Source organism: Oncorhynchus mykiss, chromosome 15, assembly GCF_013265735.2.
Source record: "Oncorhynchus mykiss isolate Arlee chromosome 15, USDA_OmykA_1.1, whole genome shotgun sequence".
In the NCBI taxonomy this organism is placed as follows: Eukaryota; Metazoa; Chordata; class Actinopteri; order Salmoniformes; family Salmonidae; genus Oncorhynchus; species Oncorhynchus mykiss.
In genome coordinates this window covers 78248086-78264682 of record NC_048579.1, presented here as the reverse complement: position 1 = coordinate 78264682, position 16597 = coordinate 78248086, and the positions used below count along the sequence as shown (strand labels likewise).

The 16597-nt window shown below is 49.6% G+C and overlaps 1 protein-coding gene across 1 annotated transcript in view; it reads right to left on the bottom strand.

The window, feature by feature from the left end:
* Positions 1-16597, bottom strand: part of LOC118938866 (CCR4-NOT transcription complex subunit 4-like) — a 51730-nt gene that overhangs the window by 12921 nt on the left and 22212 nt on the right. The window contains exons 7-11 of the mRNA XM_036945437.1: positions 16384-16505; positions 13448-13663; positions 11103-11178; positions 9578-9842; positions 8167-8745 (exon numbers count right to left, since the gene is read on the bottom strand). Of these exons, the coding sequence (XP_036801332.1) occupies positions 8167-8745; positions 9578-9842; positions 11103-11178; positions 13448-13663; positions 16384-16505 (1258 nt within the window). The remainder of the gene's footprint in view (positions 1-8166; positions 8746-9577; positions 9843-11102; positions 11179-13447; positions 13664-16383; positions 16506-16597) is intronic.

Sequence of the window (16597 nt, the reverse complement as noted above, 5' to 3'; positions counted from 1 at the left end):
TAACTACCACTGACAGCTGTTCCCAGTCATAACTACCACTGGCAGCTGTTCCCAGTCATAACTACCACTGGCAGCTGTTCCCAGTCATAACTACCACTGGCAGCTGTTCCCAGTCATAACTACCACTGGCAGCTGTTCCCAGTCATAACTACCACTGACAGCTGTTCCCAGTCATAACTACCACTGGCAGCTGTTCCCAGTCATAACTACCACTGGCAGCTGTTCCCAGTCATAACTACCACTGGCAGCTGTTCCCAGTCATAACTACCACTGGCAGCTGTTCCCAGTCATAACTACCACTGGCAGCTGTTCCCAGTCATAACTACCACTGGCAGCTGTTCCCAGTCATAACTACCACTGGCAGCTGTTCCCCAGTCATAACTACCACTGACAGCTGTTCCCAGTCATAACTACCACTGGCAGCTGTTCCCAGTCATAACTACCACTGACAGCTGTTCCCAGTCATAACTACCACTGACAGCTGTTCCCAGTCATAACTACCACTGGCAGCTGTTCCCAGTCATAACTACCACTGGCAGCTGTTCCCAGTCATAACTACCACTGGCAGCTGTTCCCAGTCATAACTACCACTGGCAGCTGTTCCCAGTCATAACTACCACTGACAGCTGTTCCCAGTCATAACTACCACTGGCAGCTGTTCCCAGTCATATCTACCACTGGCAGCTGTTCCCAGTCATAACTACCACTGGCAGCTGTCCCCAGTCATAACTACCACTGACAGCTGTTCCCAGTCATAACTACCACTGGCAGCTGTTCCCAGTCATAACTACCACTGGCAGCTGTTCCCAGTCATAACTACCACTGGCAGCTGTTCCCAGTCATAACTACCACTGGCAGCTGTTCCCAGTCATATCTACCACTGACAGCTGTTCCCAGTCATAACTACCACTGGCAGCTGTTCCCAGTCATAACTACCACTGGCAGCTGTTCCCAGTCATAACTACCACTGGCAGCTGTTCCCAGTCATAACTACCACTGGCAGCTGTTCCCAGTCATAACTACCACTGGCAGCTGTTCCCAGTCATAACTACCACTGGCAGCTGTTCCCAGTCATATCTACCACTGGCAGCTGTTCCCAGTCATAACTACCACTGGCAGCTGTTCCCAGTCATAACTACCACTGGCAGCTGTTCCCAGTCATAACTACCACTGGCAGCTGTTCCCAGTCATAACTACCACTGGCAGCTGTTCCCAGTCATAACTACCACTGGCAGCTGTTCCCAGTCATAACTACCACGGACAGCTGTTCCCAGTCATAACTACCACTGGCAGCTGTTCCCAGTCATAACTACCACTGGCAGCTGTCCCCAGTCATATCTACCACTGGCAGCTGTTCCCAGTCATAACTACCACTGGCAGCTGTTCCCAGTCATAACTACCACTGGCAGCTGTTCCCAGTCATAACTACCACTGACAGCTGTTCCCAGTCATAACTACCACTGACAGCGTTCCATGTCTCCATTATAAACAGGGACAGCTGTTCCCAGTCATAACTACCACTGACAGCGTTCCATGTCTCCATTATAAACAGGGACAGCTGTTCCCAGTCATAACTACCACTGACAGCGTTCCATGTCTCCATTATAAACAGGGACAGCTGTTCCCAGTCATAACTACCACTGGCAGCGTTCCATGTCTCCATTATAAACAGGGACAGCTGTTCCCAGTCATAACTACCACTGGCAGCGTCCCATGTCTCCATTATAATAAACAGGGACAGCTGTTCCCAGTCATAACTACCACTGACAGCTGTTCCCAGTCATAACTACCACTGGCAGCTGTTCCCAGTCATAACTACCACTGGCAGCTGTTCCCAGTCATAACTACCACTGGCAGCTGTTCCCAGTCATAACTACCACTGGCAGCTGTTCCCAGTCATAACTACCACTGGCAGCTGTTCCCAGTCATATCTACCACTGGCAGCTGTTCCCAGTCATAACTACCACTGGCAGCTGTTCCCAGTCATAACTACCACTGGCAGCTGTTCCCAGTCATAACTACCACTGGCAGCTGTTCCCAGTCATAACTACCACTGGCAGCTGTTCCCAGTCATAACTACCACTGGCAGCTGTTCCCAGTCATATCTACCACTGACAGCTGTTCCCAGTCATAACTACCACTGACAGCTGTTCCCAGTCATATCTACCACTGACAGCTGTTCCCAGTCATAACTACCACTGGCAGCTGTTCCCAGTCATATCTACCACTGACAGCTGTTCCCAGTCATAACTACCACTGGCAGCTGTTCCCAGTCATATCTACCACTGACAGCTGTTCCCAGTCATAACTACCACTGCCAGCGTTCCATGTCTCCATTATAAACAGGGACAGCTGTTCCCAGTCATAACTACCACTGGCAGCATTCCATGTGTCCATTATAAACACGGACAGCTGTTCCCAGTCATAACTACCACTGGCAGCGTTCCATGTCCCCATTATAAACACGGACAGCTGTTCCCAGTCATAACTACCACTGGCAGCGTTCCATGTCCCCATTATAATAAACACGGACAGCTGTTCCCAGTCATAACTACCACTGGCAGCGTTCCATGTCCCCATTATAAACACGGACAGCTGTTCCCAGTCATAACTACCACTGGCAGCGTTCCATGTCTCCATTATAAACAGGGACAGCTGTTCCCAGTCATAACTACCACTGGCAGCGTTCCATGTCCCCATTATAAACAGGGACAGCTGTTCCCAGTCATAACTACCACTGGCAGCGTTCCATGTCTCCATTATAAACAGGGACAGCTGTTCCCAGTCATAACTACCACTGGCAGCGTTCCATGTCCCCATTATAAACAGGGACAGCTTTTCCCAGTCATAACTACCACTGGCAGCGTTCAATGTCCCCATTATAAACACGGACAGCTGTTCCCAGTCATAACTACCACTGGCAGCGTTCCATGTCCCCATTATAAACAGGGACAGCTGTTCCCAGTCATAACTACCACTGGCAGCGTTCCATGTCCCCATTATAAACAGGGACAGCTGTTCCCAGTCATAACTACCACTGGCAGCGTTCCATGTCTCCATTATAAACAGGGACAGCTTTTCCCAGTCATAACTACCACTGGCAGCGTTCCATGTCCCCATTATAAACACGGACAGCTTTTCCCAGTCATAACTACCACTGACAGCGTTCCATGTCCCCATTATAAACACGGACAGCTTTTCCCAGTCATAACTACCACTGGCAGCGTTCCATGTGTCCATTATAAACACGGACAGCTTTTCCCAGTCATAACTACCACTGGCAGCGTTCCATGTGTCCATTATAAACAGGGACAGCTGTTCCCAGTCATAACTACCACTGGCAGCGTTCCATGTCCCCATTATAAACAGGGACAGCTGTTCCCAGTCATAACTACCACTGGCAGCGTTCCATGTCTCCATTATAAACAGGGACAGCTGTTCCCAGTCATAACTACCACTGGCAGCGTTCCATGTCTCCATTATAAACAGGGACAGCTGTTCCCAGTCATAACTACCACTGGCAGCGTTCCATGTGTCCAATATAAACAGGGACAGCTGTTCCCAGTCATAACTACCACTGGCAGCGTTCCATGTCCCCATTATAAACAGGGACAGCTGTTCCCAGTCATAACTACCACTGGCAGCGTTCCATGTCTCCATTATAAACACGGACAGCTTTTCCCAGTCATAACTACCACTGGCAGCGTTCCATGTCCCCATTATAAACAGGGACAGCTTTTCCCAGTCATAACTACCACTGGCAGCGTTCCATGTGTCCATTATAAACAGGGACAGCTGTTCCCAGTCATAACTACCACTGGCAGCGTTCCATGTCCCCATTATAAACAGGGACAGCTTTTCCCAGTCATAACTACCACTGGCAGCATTCCATGTCCCCATTATAAACACGGACAGCTTTTCCCAGTCATAACTACCACTGGCAGCGTTCCATGTCCCCATTATAAACACGGACAGCTTTTCCCAGTCATAACTACCACTGGCAGCGTTCCATGTGTCCATTATAAACAGGGACAGCTTTTCCCAGTCATAACTACCACTGGCAGCGTTCCATGTCTCCATTATAAACAGGGACAGCTTTTCCCAGTCATAACTACCACTGGCAGCGTTCCATGTCCCCATTATAAACAGGGACAGCTGTTCCCAGTCATAAGTACCACTGGCAGCGTTCCATGTCTCCATTATAAACAGGGACAGCTGTTCCCAGTCATAACTACCACTGGCAGCGTTCCATGTGTCCATTATAAACACGGACAGCTGTTCCCAGTCATAACTACCACTGGCAGCGTTCCATGTCCCCATTATAAACAGGGACAGCTGTTCCCAGTCATAACTACCACTGGCAGCGTTCCATGTGTCCATTATAAACACGGACAGCTGTTCCCAGTCATAACTACCACTGGCAGCGTTCCATGTCCCCATTATAAACAGGGACAGCTGTTCCCAGTCATAACTACCACTGGCAGCGTTCCATGTGTCCATTATAAACACGGACAGCTGTTCCCAGTCATAACTACCACTGGCAGCGTTCCATGTCCCCATTATAATAAACACGGACAGCTGTTCCCAGTCATAACTACCACTGGCAGCGTTCCATGTCCCCATTATAAACAGGGACAGCTGTTCCCAGTCATAACTACCACTGGCAGCGTTCCATGTCCCCATTATAAACAGGGACAGCTGTTCCCAGTCATAACTACCACTGGCAGCGTTCCATGTCCCCATTATAAACAGGGACAGCTGTTCCCAGTCATAACTACCACTGGCAGCGTTCCATGTCCCCATTATAAACAGGGACAGCTGTTCCCAGTCATAACTACCACTGGCAGCGTTCCATGTCCCCATTATAAATAGGGACAGCTGTTCCCAGTCATAACTACCACTGGCAGCGTTCCATGTCCCCATTATAAACACGGACAGCTTTTCCCAGTCATAACTACCACTGGCAGCGTTCCATGTCCCCATTATAAACAGGGACAGCTTTTCCCAGTCATAACTACCACTGGCAGCGTTCCATGTGTCCATTATAAACAGGGACAGCTGTTCCCAGTCATAACTACCACTGGCAGCGTTCCATGTGTCCATTATAAACAGGGACAGCTTTTCCCAGTCATAACTACCACTGGCAGCGTTCCATGTGTCCATTATAAACAGGGACAGCTGTTCCCAGTCATAACTACCACTGGCAGCGTTCCATGTGTCCATTATAAACAGGGACAGCTGTTCCCAGTCATAACTACCACTGGCAGCGTTCCATGTCTCCATTATAAACAGGGACAGCTTTTCCCAGTCATAACTACCACTGGCAGCGTTCCATGTCCCCATTATAAACAGGGACAGCTGTTCCCAGTCATAACTACCACTGGCAGCGTTCCATGTCCCCATTATAAACACGGACAGCTTTTCCCAGTCATAACTACCACTGGCAGCGTTCCATGTCCCCATTATAAACACGGACCGCTTGGATTCCGGATGCTTATTGACTAAGTATATAGCACTACATGCATCTATACTACTGTATATTTCATACATTATCCCCAAGTCCTTATCACTGACTATTTAAATACATTATCCCCAAGTCATTCTCGCTGACTATTTAAATACATTATCCCCAAGTCATTCTCGCTGACTATTTAAATACATTATCCCCAAGTCATTATCGCTGACTATTTAAGTACATTATCCCAGTCATTCTCAATGACTATATTCCATACATTATCCCCAAGTCCTTCTCACTGTGTATATTCCATACATTATCCCCTAGTCCTTCTCACTGACTATATTCCATACATTATCCCCAAGTCCTTCTCTGACTATATTCCATACATTATCCCCAAGTCCTTCTCACTGACTATATTCCATACATTATCCCCAAGTCCTTCTCACTGACTATATTCCATACATTATCCCCAAGTCCTTCTCACTGACTATATACCATAAATCATCCCCAAACCCTTCTGCCTATATTTCATACATTATTCCCAAACCCTTCTGCCTATATTTCATACATTATCCCTAAGTCCTTCTCACTGACTATTTAAATACTTTATCCCGAAGTCTTCACTGACAATATTTCATACATTATCCCAAAGTCCTCACTGACTATATTTTATACATTATACCCAAGTCCTCTCTACTTAGTCTGTACTGGGAGTCTTGGCTGTATCGTGTTATCTGTACTGGGAGTCTGGACTGTAGCGTGTTATCTCTCCACTTAGTCTGTACTGGGAGTCTTGGCTGTATCGTGTTATCTGTACTGGGAGTCTGGACTGTATCGTGTTATCTCTCCACTTAGTCTGTACTGGGAGTCTGGGCTGTATCGTGTTATCTGTACTGGGAGTCTGGACTGTATCGTGTTATCTGTACTGGGAGTCTGGACTGTAGCGTGTTATCTCTCCACTTAGTCTGTACTGGGAGTCTGGGCTGTATCGTGTTATCTGTACTGGGAGTCTGGACTGTATCGTGTTATCTGTACTGGGAGTCTGGACTGTAGCGTGTTATCTGTACTGGGAGTCTGGACTGTAGCGTGTTATCTGTACTGGGAGTCTGGACTGTAGCGTGTTATCTGTACTGGGAGTCTGGACTGTATCATGTTATGGGAGATGGGAGAACATTTCCGAATCACTCCACCAATCAGGTCTTTATGGGAGTGGCCAGACGCCAGCCACTCTTCAGTAAAAGGCACATGACAGCCCGCTTGGAGTTTCCCCAAAAGGCACCTAAAGAGTCTCAGACCATGAGAAGCAAGATTCTCTGGTCTGATAAAACCAAGATTGAACTCTTTGGCCTGAATGCTAAAGGAAACCTGGCAGCATCCCTACGGTGAAGCACGGTGGTGGCAGCATCCCTACGGTGAAGCACGGTGGTGGCAGCATCCCTACGGTGAAGCACGATGGTGGCAGCATCCCTACGGTGAAGCACGATGGTGGCAGCATCCCTACGGTGAAGCACGGTGGTGGCAGCATCCCTACGGTGAAGCACGGTGGTGGCAGCATCCCTACAGTGAAGCACGGTGGTGGCAGCATCCCTACGGTGAAGCACGGTGGTGGCAGCATCCCTACGGTGAAGCATGGTGGTGGCAGCATCCCTACGGTGAAGCACGGTTTTTCAGCGGCAGGGACTGGGAGACTAGTCAGGAATGAGGCAAAGATGAACTGAGCAAAGTACAGAGAGATCCTTGATGAAAATCTGCTCCAGAGCGCTCAGGACCTCAGACTGGGGTGGAGGTTCACCTTCCAACAGGACAATGACCCTAAGCACACAGCCAAGACAATTCAGGAGTGGCTTCAGGACAAGTCTCTGAATGTCCTTTAGTGGCCCAGCCAGAGCCTAGACTTGAACCCGATCAAACATCTCTGGAGACACCTGAAAATATCTGTGCAGCAACGCTTCCCATCCAACCTGACAGAGCTTGAGAGGATCTGCAGAGAAGAATGGGAGAAACTCCCCAAATACAGGTGTACCAAGCTTGTAGCGTCAAACCCAAGAAGACTCGATGCTGTAATCACCGCCAAAGGTGCTTCAACAAAGTACTGAGTAAAGGGTCTGAATACTTATGTAAATGTGATATATATATTTTTTTAAAGAAATTAGCAAACATTTCTAAAATCCCGTTTTTGCTTTGTCATTATGGGGCATTGTGATGTCATTATGTGGCATTGTGATGTCATTACGGGGTATTGTGATGTCATTACGGGGTATTGTGATGTCATTATGGGGTATTGTGATGGGGTATTGTGATGTCATTATGGGGTATTGTGATGTCATTGTGGGGTATTGTGATGTCATTATGGGGTATTGTGATGTCATTATGGGGTATTGTGATGTCATTATGGGGTATTGTGATGTCATTGTGGGGTATTGTGATGTCATTGTGGGGTATTGTGATGTCAGTATGGGGTATTGTGATGTCAGTATGGGGTATTGTGATGTCAGTATGGGGTATTGTGATGTCAGTATGGGGTATTGTGATGTCATTATGGGGCATTGTGATGTCATTGTGGGGTATTGTGTGTAGATTGATGAGGGAAAAACATTAATTTAATCCATTTTAGAATAAGGCTGTAACGTAACAAAATGTGGACAAAAACGTCAAGGGGTCTGAATACTTTCTGAACGCTCTGTATACATTATTATGGTATGTATTACCTGTCGTGGCGATGCCTCCCAGCCCTGCACTGGGCAGCATCAGGTCCAGGAAGCTGCTGTGTTGTGACACCGTACGATTGCCGCCGAAGTGCGTCATGAAGTTATTTCGGTTCGGGGCAGAAGTCATCCAGGGGTGGCGGCTGGTCTGTGATGAAGACGAGGACGATGATGATGATGATGAAGGCGGCTGTCCGGGGAAGCTGAAGGAGTTATAGACAGCCCGTTGTTGAGGGTGGTGTTGATGCATCTGGGAGAAGCAGTGATTACTAGAGAGACCGGAGATGGGCCCAGAGAAGAAGTGGTTACGGGGTATCAGCTCTCCAGGGGGACCAGGAGCAGCTTTGGTGGCTACGGAGGAGAGGAGTGAGTGGTGGTGGTGGGGGGGGAAGGGACCTGGGGAGATGGAGAGGGACGGGAGGCTGTCCTGAACGCTGAGCTCCTTCTCTATCAGGTCCTCCAGGGCTTTACGGGTGATGTCGAAAGGATCGAATCCCAAGTCATCTTCTGACGTCTGCTGTTTGGATGAGCCGAAGCCGAAGGCTGCCTGCCAGTCTGTTGAGGACGATACTGGGATGGAATCTAGAGGCGGAGAGGGAGGAAGAAAGAGAAAGATATCAGTGATGTCAAATTTAACAGAAAAAGCTTTTAAAACGCCTATAATTAATACACAAACGAACTAGGCCGCCTCCGACAGCGGCCAGGCCGCCTCGACAGCGACCAGGCCGCCTCGACAGCGACCAGGCCCCCTCGACAGCGACCAGGCCCCCTCGACAGCGACCAGGCCCCCTCGACAGCGACCAGGCCGCCTCGACAGCGACCAGGCCCCCTCGACAGTGGCCAGGCCCCCTCGACAGCGGCCAGGCCCCCTCGACAGCGGCCAGGCCCCCTCGACAGCGGCCAGGCCCCCTCGACAGCGGCCAGGCCCCCTCGACAGCGGCCAGGCCCCCTCGACAGCGGCCAGGCCCCCTCGACAGCGACCAGGCCCCCTCGACAGCGACCAGGCCGCCTCGACAGCGACCAGGCCGCCTCGACAGCGACCAGGCCCCCTCGACAGCGACCAGGCCCCCTCGACAGCGGCCAGGCCCCCTCGACAGCGGCCAGGCCCCCTCGACAGCGACCAGGCCCCCTCGACAGCGACCAGGCCGCCTCGACAGCGACCAGGCCCCCTCGACAGCGACCAGGCCGCCTCGACAGCGACCAGGCCCCCTCGACAGCGACCAGGCCCCCTCGACAGCGACCAGGCCGCCTCTCGACACCGGCTAGACATTTGGACAGTGTTGTCCACCCGGACTCTCAAACCCCCAGTAAATCAATTAGATGATCAAAAAGAGAACGGATCTCCCATTTGTAACGTACACAGATAAAAATAAAAAAAGCTATACTTGTCGTTTATATTGAGTTCCCACAGTACCTGAAGTGAAGAGGCTGTGTGGTTGGGGTGCAGTGGGCCAGGTGTCGTTATGTGTGGAGCTGCTGGTGAACCCACGGAGGCTACTGGGGACGGGGTTAGGATGGCGATAGTTACTGTTGTCTGAGAACAGAGACTGGGACTCGGCGTCAGCCCCCTGAAAGGGAGACCGGGTAGTCACACTGATGGGAACCACCTGGCTGGCTTTGGAGAAACCAGGAGGGCCGGAGAGGACAGGAGGGGGCGACGGAGAGTCACTGTCTGGGAGCTGGGGGAGGGAGGGAGATGAGGAGAGGGAGGGAGGGAGATGAGGAGAGGGAGGGAGGGAGATGAGGAGAGGGAGGGAGGGAGGGAGGGAGGGAGGGAGGGAGGGAGGGAGGGAGGGAGGGAGGGAGGGAGGGAGGGAGGGAGGGAGGGAGGGAGGGAGGGAGGGAGGGAGGGAGGGAGGGAGGGAGGGAGGGAGGGAGGGAGGGAGGGAAAGAGAGAAAGAGAGAAAGAGAGAAGAGAAAGAGAGAAAGAGAGAAAGAGATGAGGGAAGAGAGAAAGAGAGTGATGAGGGAAGAGAGAAAGAGAGAGATGAGGGAGGAGAGAGAGATGAGGGAGGAGAGAGATGAGGGAGGAGAGAGAGATGAGGGAGGAGAGAGAGATGAGGGAGGAGAGAGATGAGGGAGGAGAGAGAGATGAGGTAGGAGAGAGAGATGAGGGAGGAGAGAGAGATGAGGGAGGAGAGAGGGAGGGAGTAGAGAGAAAGAGCGAGATGAGGGAGGAGAGAGAGATGAGGGAGGAAAGAGAGAGAGAGATGAGGGAGGAGAGAGAGATGAGGGAGGAGAGATGAGGGAGGAGAGAAAGAGAGAGATGAGGGAGGAGAGAGAGATGAGGGAGGAGAGAGAGATGAGGGAGGAGAGAGAAAGAGAGAGATGAGGGAGGAGAGAGATGAGGGAGGAGAGAGATGAGGGAGGAGAGAGATGAGGGAGGAGAGAGAGATGAGGGAGGAGAGAGAAAGAGAGAGATGAGGGAGGAGAGAGAAAGAGAGAGATGAGGGAGGAGAGAGATGAGGGAGGAGAGAGGGAGGAGAGAGAAAGAGAGAGATGAGGGAGGAGAGAGAAAGAGAGAGGAGAGAGAGAGAGAGAGAGATGAGGGAGGGAGGAGAGAGGGAGGGAGGAGAGAGGGAGGGAGGAGAGAGGGAGGGAGGAGAGAGGAGAGGGGGGGGAGGAGAGAGGGAGGGAGGAGAGAGGGAGGGAGGAGAGAGGGAGGGAGGAGAGAGGGGGGGGGAGAGGGGGAGGGAGGACAGAGAAGGGAGAAGAAGCGAGAGCAATAATATTAGAATGAATAAACCATTAGTCAGCAACACTGATTAGTTGTTGTTTTTTATGAAGAATAATACTGACCAATGTGTAACAGCTTTTCAATCAAGATGTCTAGGAAGCAACAGATAGCTGCAGATTCCCATCTACCAAGTCTAAGGTCGAATAAAGACCATCTTGGCATTACATTTCCCCTGAAAACTCTCCCATGTTCTCCATCTTACCAGGTTGTGACGTTCTGAGGAGTCCCCATGTTGTGTGTCCCTGCTCCTGGTGACGTCTGGCAGAGCGTCCCTGGGGCTGAAAGACACAGCAGCCCTGTTAGAACAACCATGGTGTGGAGAGGATGACCAGAGATTAAATTACACCACCAACAGGATGTGGACACCTGCTCGTCCAACATCTCATTCCATCACCATGAGCATTAATACGGAGTTGATCCCTTCTTTCCACTAGATGTTGGAACATTGCTGCTATAACAACCTCCACTCTTCTGGGAAGGCTTTCCACTAGATGTTGGAACATTGCTGCTATAACAGCCTCCACTCTTCTGGGAAGGCTTTCCACTAGATGTTGGAACATTGCTGCTATAACAGCCTCCACTCTTCTGGGAAGGCTTTCCACTAGATGTTGGAACATTGCTGCTATAACAGCCTCCACTCTTCTGGGAAGGCTTTCCACTAGATGTTGGAACATTGCTGCTATAACAGCCTCCACTCTTCTGGGAAGGCTTTCCACTAGATGTTGGAACATTGCTGCTATAACAGCCTCCACTCTTCTGGGAAGGCTTTCCACTAGATGTTGGAACATTGCTGCTATCACAGCCTCCACTCTTCTGGGAAGGCTTTCCACTAGATGTTGGAACATTGCTGCTATAACAGCCTCCACTCTTCTGGGAAGGCTTTCCACTAGATGTTGGTACATTACTGCTATAATAGCCTCCACTCTTCTGGGAAGGCTTTCCACTAGATGTTGGAACATTGCTGCTATCACAGCCTCCACTCTTCTGGGAAGGCTTTCCACTAGATAGCAACACCAGTAGACGAGAGATAACAGCAACACCAGTAGACAAGAGATAACAGCAACACCAGTAGACGAGAGATAACAGCAACACCAGTAGACGAGAGATAACAGCAACACCAGTAGACGAGAGATAACAGCAACACCAGTAGACGAGAGATAACAGCAACACCAGTAGAGAGATAACAGCAACACCAGTAGACAAGAGATAACAGCAACACCAGTAGACGAGAGATAACAGCAACGCCAGTAGACGAGAGAGAACAGCAACACCAGTAGATGAGAGATAACAGCAACACCAGTAGACGAGAGATAACAGCAACACCAGTAGACGAGAGATAACAGCAACGCCAGTAGACGAGAGATAACAGCAACACCAGTAGACGAGAGATAACAGCAACACCAGTAGACGAGAGATAACAGCAACACCAGTAGAGAGATAACAGCAACACCAGTAGACGAGAGATAACAGCAACGCCAGTAAACGAGAGATAACAGCAACGCCAGTAGACGAGAGATAACAGCAACACCAGTAGACGAGAGATAACAGCAACGCCAGTAGACGAGAGATAACAGCAACACCAGTAGACGAGAGATAACAGCAACACCAGTAGACGAGAGATAACAGCAACACCAGTAGAGAGATAACAGCAACACCAGTAGACGAGAGATAACAGCAACGCCAGTAAACGAGAGATAACAGCCACACCAGTAGAGAGATAACAGCAACACCAGTAGAGAGATAACAGCAACACCAGTAGAGAGATAACAGCAACACCAGTAGACGAGAGATAACAGCAACGCCAGTAGACGAGAGATAACAGCCACACCAGTAGACGAGAGATAACAGCAACACCAGTAGACGAGAGATAACAGCAACGCCAGTAGATGAGAGATAACAGCAACACCAGTAGAGAGATAACAGCAACACCAGTAGAGAGATAACAGCAACACCAGTAGAGAGATAACAGCAACACCAGTAGATGAGAGATAACAGCAACACCAGTAGATGAGAGATAACAGCAACACCAGTAGAGAGATAACAGCAACACCAGTAGACAAGAGATAACAGCAATGCCAGTAGATGAGAGATAACAGCAACACCAGTAGATGAGAGATAACAGCAACACCAGTAGAGAGATAACAGCAACACCAGTAGAGAGATAACAGCAACACCAGTAGAGAGATAACAGCAACACCAGTAGATGAGAGATAACAGCAACACCAGTAGATGAGAGATAACAGCAACACCAGTAGATGAGAGATAACCAGTAGAGCATTGAGGAGGTTTGAAGGAGTTGTTGCCCGGGAAACAGGATAAATTAAAATTCTACTTCTCATGTTAGTCATTGTTCTTTGTGTGAAAACATTTCAAATGGGGCCTTTAGATAAGAAGCTGTGTGTAAAATGGGTTTGGGGAGTTAATGTCAGCGGACGGTTGTTTAAGACTGATACACACAAACAGAGCGATGGAGCGTTGTAGACCAGCGCCGTGGCAACATTAGAGGTACTCGGACGTGCTCGAGTGAAGTGTGTACCGCCCTTTTACCTTGGGGGGTCACGGCTTGAGGAGAAAGGCGAGAGGCCGGTCACAGAGCCCAGGCCAACGTCACGTTCTGGTCCGTCCGGTGTCACGTGTTCAGAGTCCAAGCCGCCGCCGTTCGACGGCGGACTCTTACTGTGCTCCGATAGACCATTGGTCGTCTTCCCCGTGGGTTGTAACGCTGGCCACGCCTCTTGTCCATGACTGTTGTTACTGTTGGATCTGGAGAGGAGAGGAGAGAGCGGGCAGGGGAAGGGGGTGGAAGAGAGCGAAGGGGGGGGAAGGGAGCGGGGGAGGGGAAGAGAGCGAAGGGGGGAAGAGAAGGGAGACGAATGTAACACGAGTCAATCTCAGCTCTTCAAAAGACATCAGTCAAGCGTCAGGTATCAAAATGGATCCCAGGATAGTGTTCTCCTCTAAAGAGCTTAGCCTACCTCTGTAAAGAGCAGGGTTTAGCGCTCTTAGCCTACCTCTGTAAAGGTTTAGAGCGCTTAGCCTACCTCTGTAAAGAGCAGGTTTTAGAGCTCTTAGCCTACCTCTGTAAAGAGCAGGGTTTAGAGCTCTTAGCCTACCTCTGTAAAGAGCAGGTTTTAGAGCTCTTAGCCTACCTCTGTAAAGAGCAGGGTTTAGAGCTCTTAGCCTACCTCTGTAAAGAGCAGGGTTTAGAGCTCTTAGCCTACCTCTGTAAAGAGCAGGGTTTAGAGCTCTTAGCCTACCTCTGTAAAGAGCAGGGTTTAGAGCTCTTAGCCTACCTCTGTAAAGGTTTAGAGCTCTTAGCCTACCTCTGTAAAGAGCAGGGTTTAGAGCTCTTAGCCTACCTCTGTAAAGGTTTAGAGCTCTTAGCCTACCTCTGTAAAGAGCAGGGTTTAGAGCTCTTAGCCTACCTCTGTAAAGGTTTAGAGCTCTTAGCCTACCTCTGTAAACAGCAGGGTATAGCGCTCTTAGCCTACCTCTGTAAACAGCTGGGTTTAGAGCGCTTAGCCTACCTCTGTAAAGAGCTGGGTTTAGAGCTCTTAGCCTACCTCTGTAAAGAGCAGGGTTTAGAGCTCTTAGCCTACCTCTGTAAAGAGCAGGGTTTAGAGCTCTTAGCCTACCTCTGTAAAGGTTTAGAGCTCTTAGCCTACCTCTGTAAACAGCAGGGTATAGCGCTCTTAGCCTACCTCTGTAAACAGCTGGGTTTAGAGCGCTTAGCCTACCTCTGTAAAGAGCTGGGTTTAGAGCTCTTAGCCTACCTCTGTAAAGAGCAGGGTTTAGAGCTCTTAGCCTACCTCTGTAAAGAGCTGGGTTTAGAGCGCTTAGCCTACCTCTGTAAAGGTTTAGCGCTCTTAGCCTACCTCTGTAAACAGCAGGGTTTAGAGCTCTTAGCCTACCTCTGTAAAGAGCAGGGTTTAGAGCTCTTAGCCTACCTCTGTAAAGGTTTAGAGCGCTTAGCCTACCTCTGTAAAGGTTTAGAGCTCTTAGCCTACCTCTGTAAAGGTTTAGCGCTCTTAGCCTACCTCTGTAAAGGTTTAGAGCTCTTAGCCTACCTCTGTAAAGAGCAGGGTTTAGCGCTCTTAGCCTACCTCTGTAAAGAGCAGGGTTTAGAGCTCTTAGCCTACCTCTGTAAAGAGTAGGGTTTAGAGCTCTTAGCCTACCTCTGTAAAGGTTTAGCGCTCTTAGCCTACCTCTGTAAACAGCTGGGTTTAGAGCTCTTAGCCTACCTCTGTAAACAGCTGGGTTTAGAGCTCTTAGCCTACCTCTGTAAAGGTTTAGAGCTCTTAGCCTACCTCTGTAAAGAGCAGGGTTTAGCGCTCTTAGCCTACCTCTGTAAAGAGCAGGGTTTAGAGCTCTTAGCCTACCTCTGTAAAGAGTAGGGTTTAGAGCTCTTAGCCTACCTCTGTAAAGGTTTAGCGCTCTTAGCCTACCTCTGTAAACAGCTGGGTTTAGAGCTCTTAGCCTACCTCTGTAAACAGCTGGGTTTAGAGCTCTTAGCCTACCTCTGTAAAGGTTTAGAGCTCTTAGCCTACCTCTGTAAAGAGCAGGGTTTAGCGCTCTTAGCCTACCTCTGTAAAGAGCAGGGTTTAGAGCTCTTAGCCTACCTCTGTAAAGAGTAGGGTTTAGAGCTCTTAGCCTACCTCTGTAAAGGTTTAGCGCTCTTAGCCTACCTCTGTAAACAGCTGGGTTTAGAGCTCTTAGCCTACCTCTGTAAAGAGCAGGGTTTAGAGCTCTTAGCCTACCTCTGTAAAGAGCAGGGTTTAGAGCTCTTAGCCTACCTCTGTAAACAGCTGGGTTTAGAGCTCTTAGCCTACCTCTGTAAAGAGCAGGGTTTAGAGCTCTTAGCCTACCTCTGTAAAGAGCAGGGTTTAGAGCTCTTAGCCTACCTCTGTAAAGAGCTGGGTTTAGAGCGCTTAGCCTACCTCTGTAAAGAGCTGGGTTTAGAGCGCTTAGCCTACCTCTGTAAAGGTTTAGAGCTCTTAGCCTACCTCTGTAAAGAGCTGGGTTTAGAGCGCTTAGCCTACCTCTGTAAAGGTTTAGAGCTCTTAGCCTACCTCTGTAAAGAGCTGGGTTTAGAGCGCTTAGCCTACCTCTGTAAAGAGCAGGGTTTAGAGCTCTTAGCCTACCTCTGTAAAGGTTTAGAGCTCTTAGCCTACCTCTGTAAAGGTTTAGAGCTCTTAGCCTACCTCTGTAAAGAGCTGGGTTTAGAGCGCTTAGCCTACCTCTGTAAAGGTTTAGAGCTCTTAGCCTACCTCTGTAAAGAGCTGGGTTTAGAGCTCTTAGCCTACCTCTGTAAAGAGCAGGGTTTAGAGCTCTTAGCCTACCTCTGTAAAGAGCAGGGTTTAGAGCTCTTAGCCTACCTCTGTAAAGAGCAGGGTTTAGAGCTCTTAGCCTACCTCTGTAAAGAGCAGGGTTTAGAGCTCTTAGCCTACCTCTGTAAAGAGCAGGGTTTAGAGCTCTTAGCCTACCTCTGCAAACAGCTGGGTTTAGAGCTCTTGGTCGTCTCCCCTCCTGAGGTCTGGGTGGTAAAGCTGGGGTTCTGGTACAGATCCTGTAACAGCCTCTGTTCATACTCTTGATGCTTCCCTGCCTGACAGACGACACAGAGCGACACAAAGGATCACGTTAGAAAGATAAAACACCTGCTGTGAAGTCGACACCACTACAATCCTGGGACTCCCA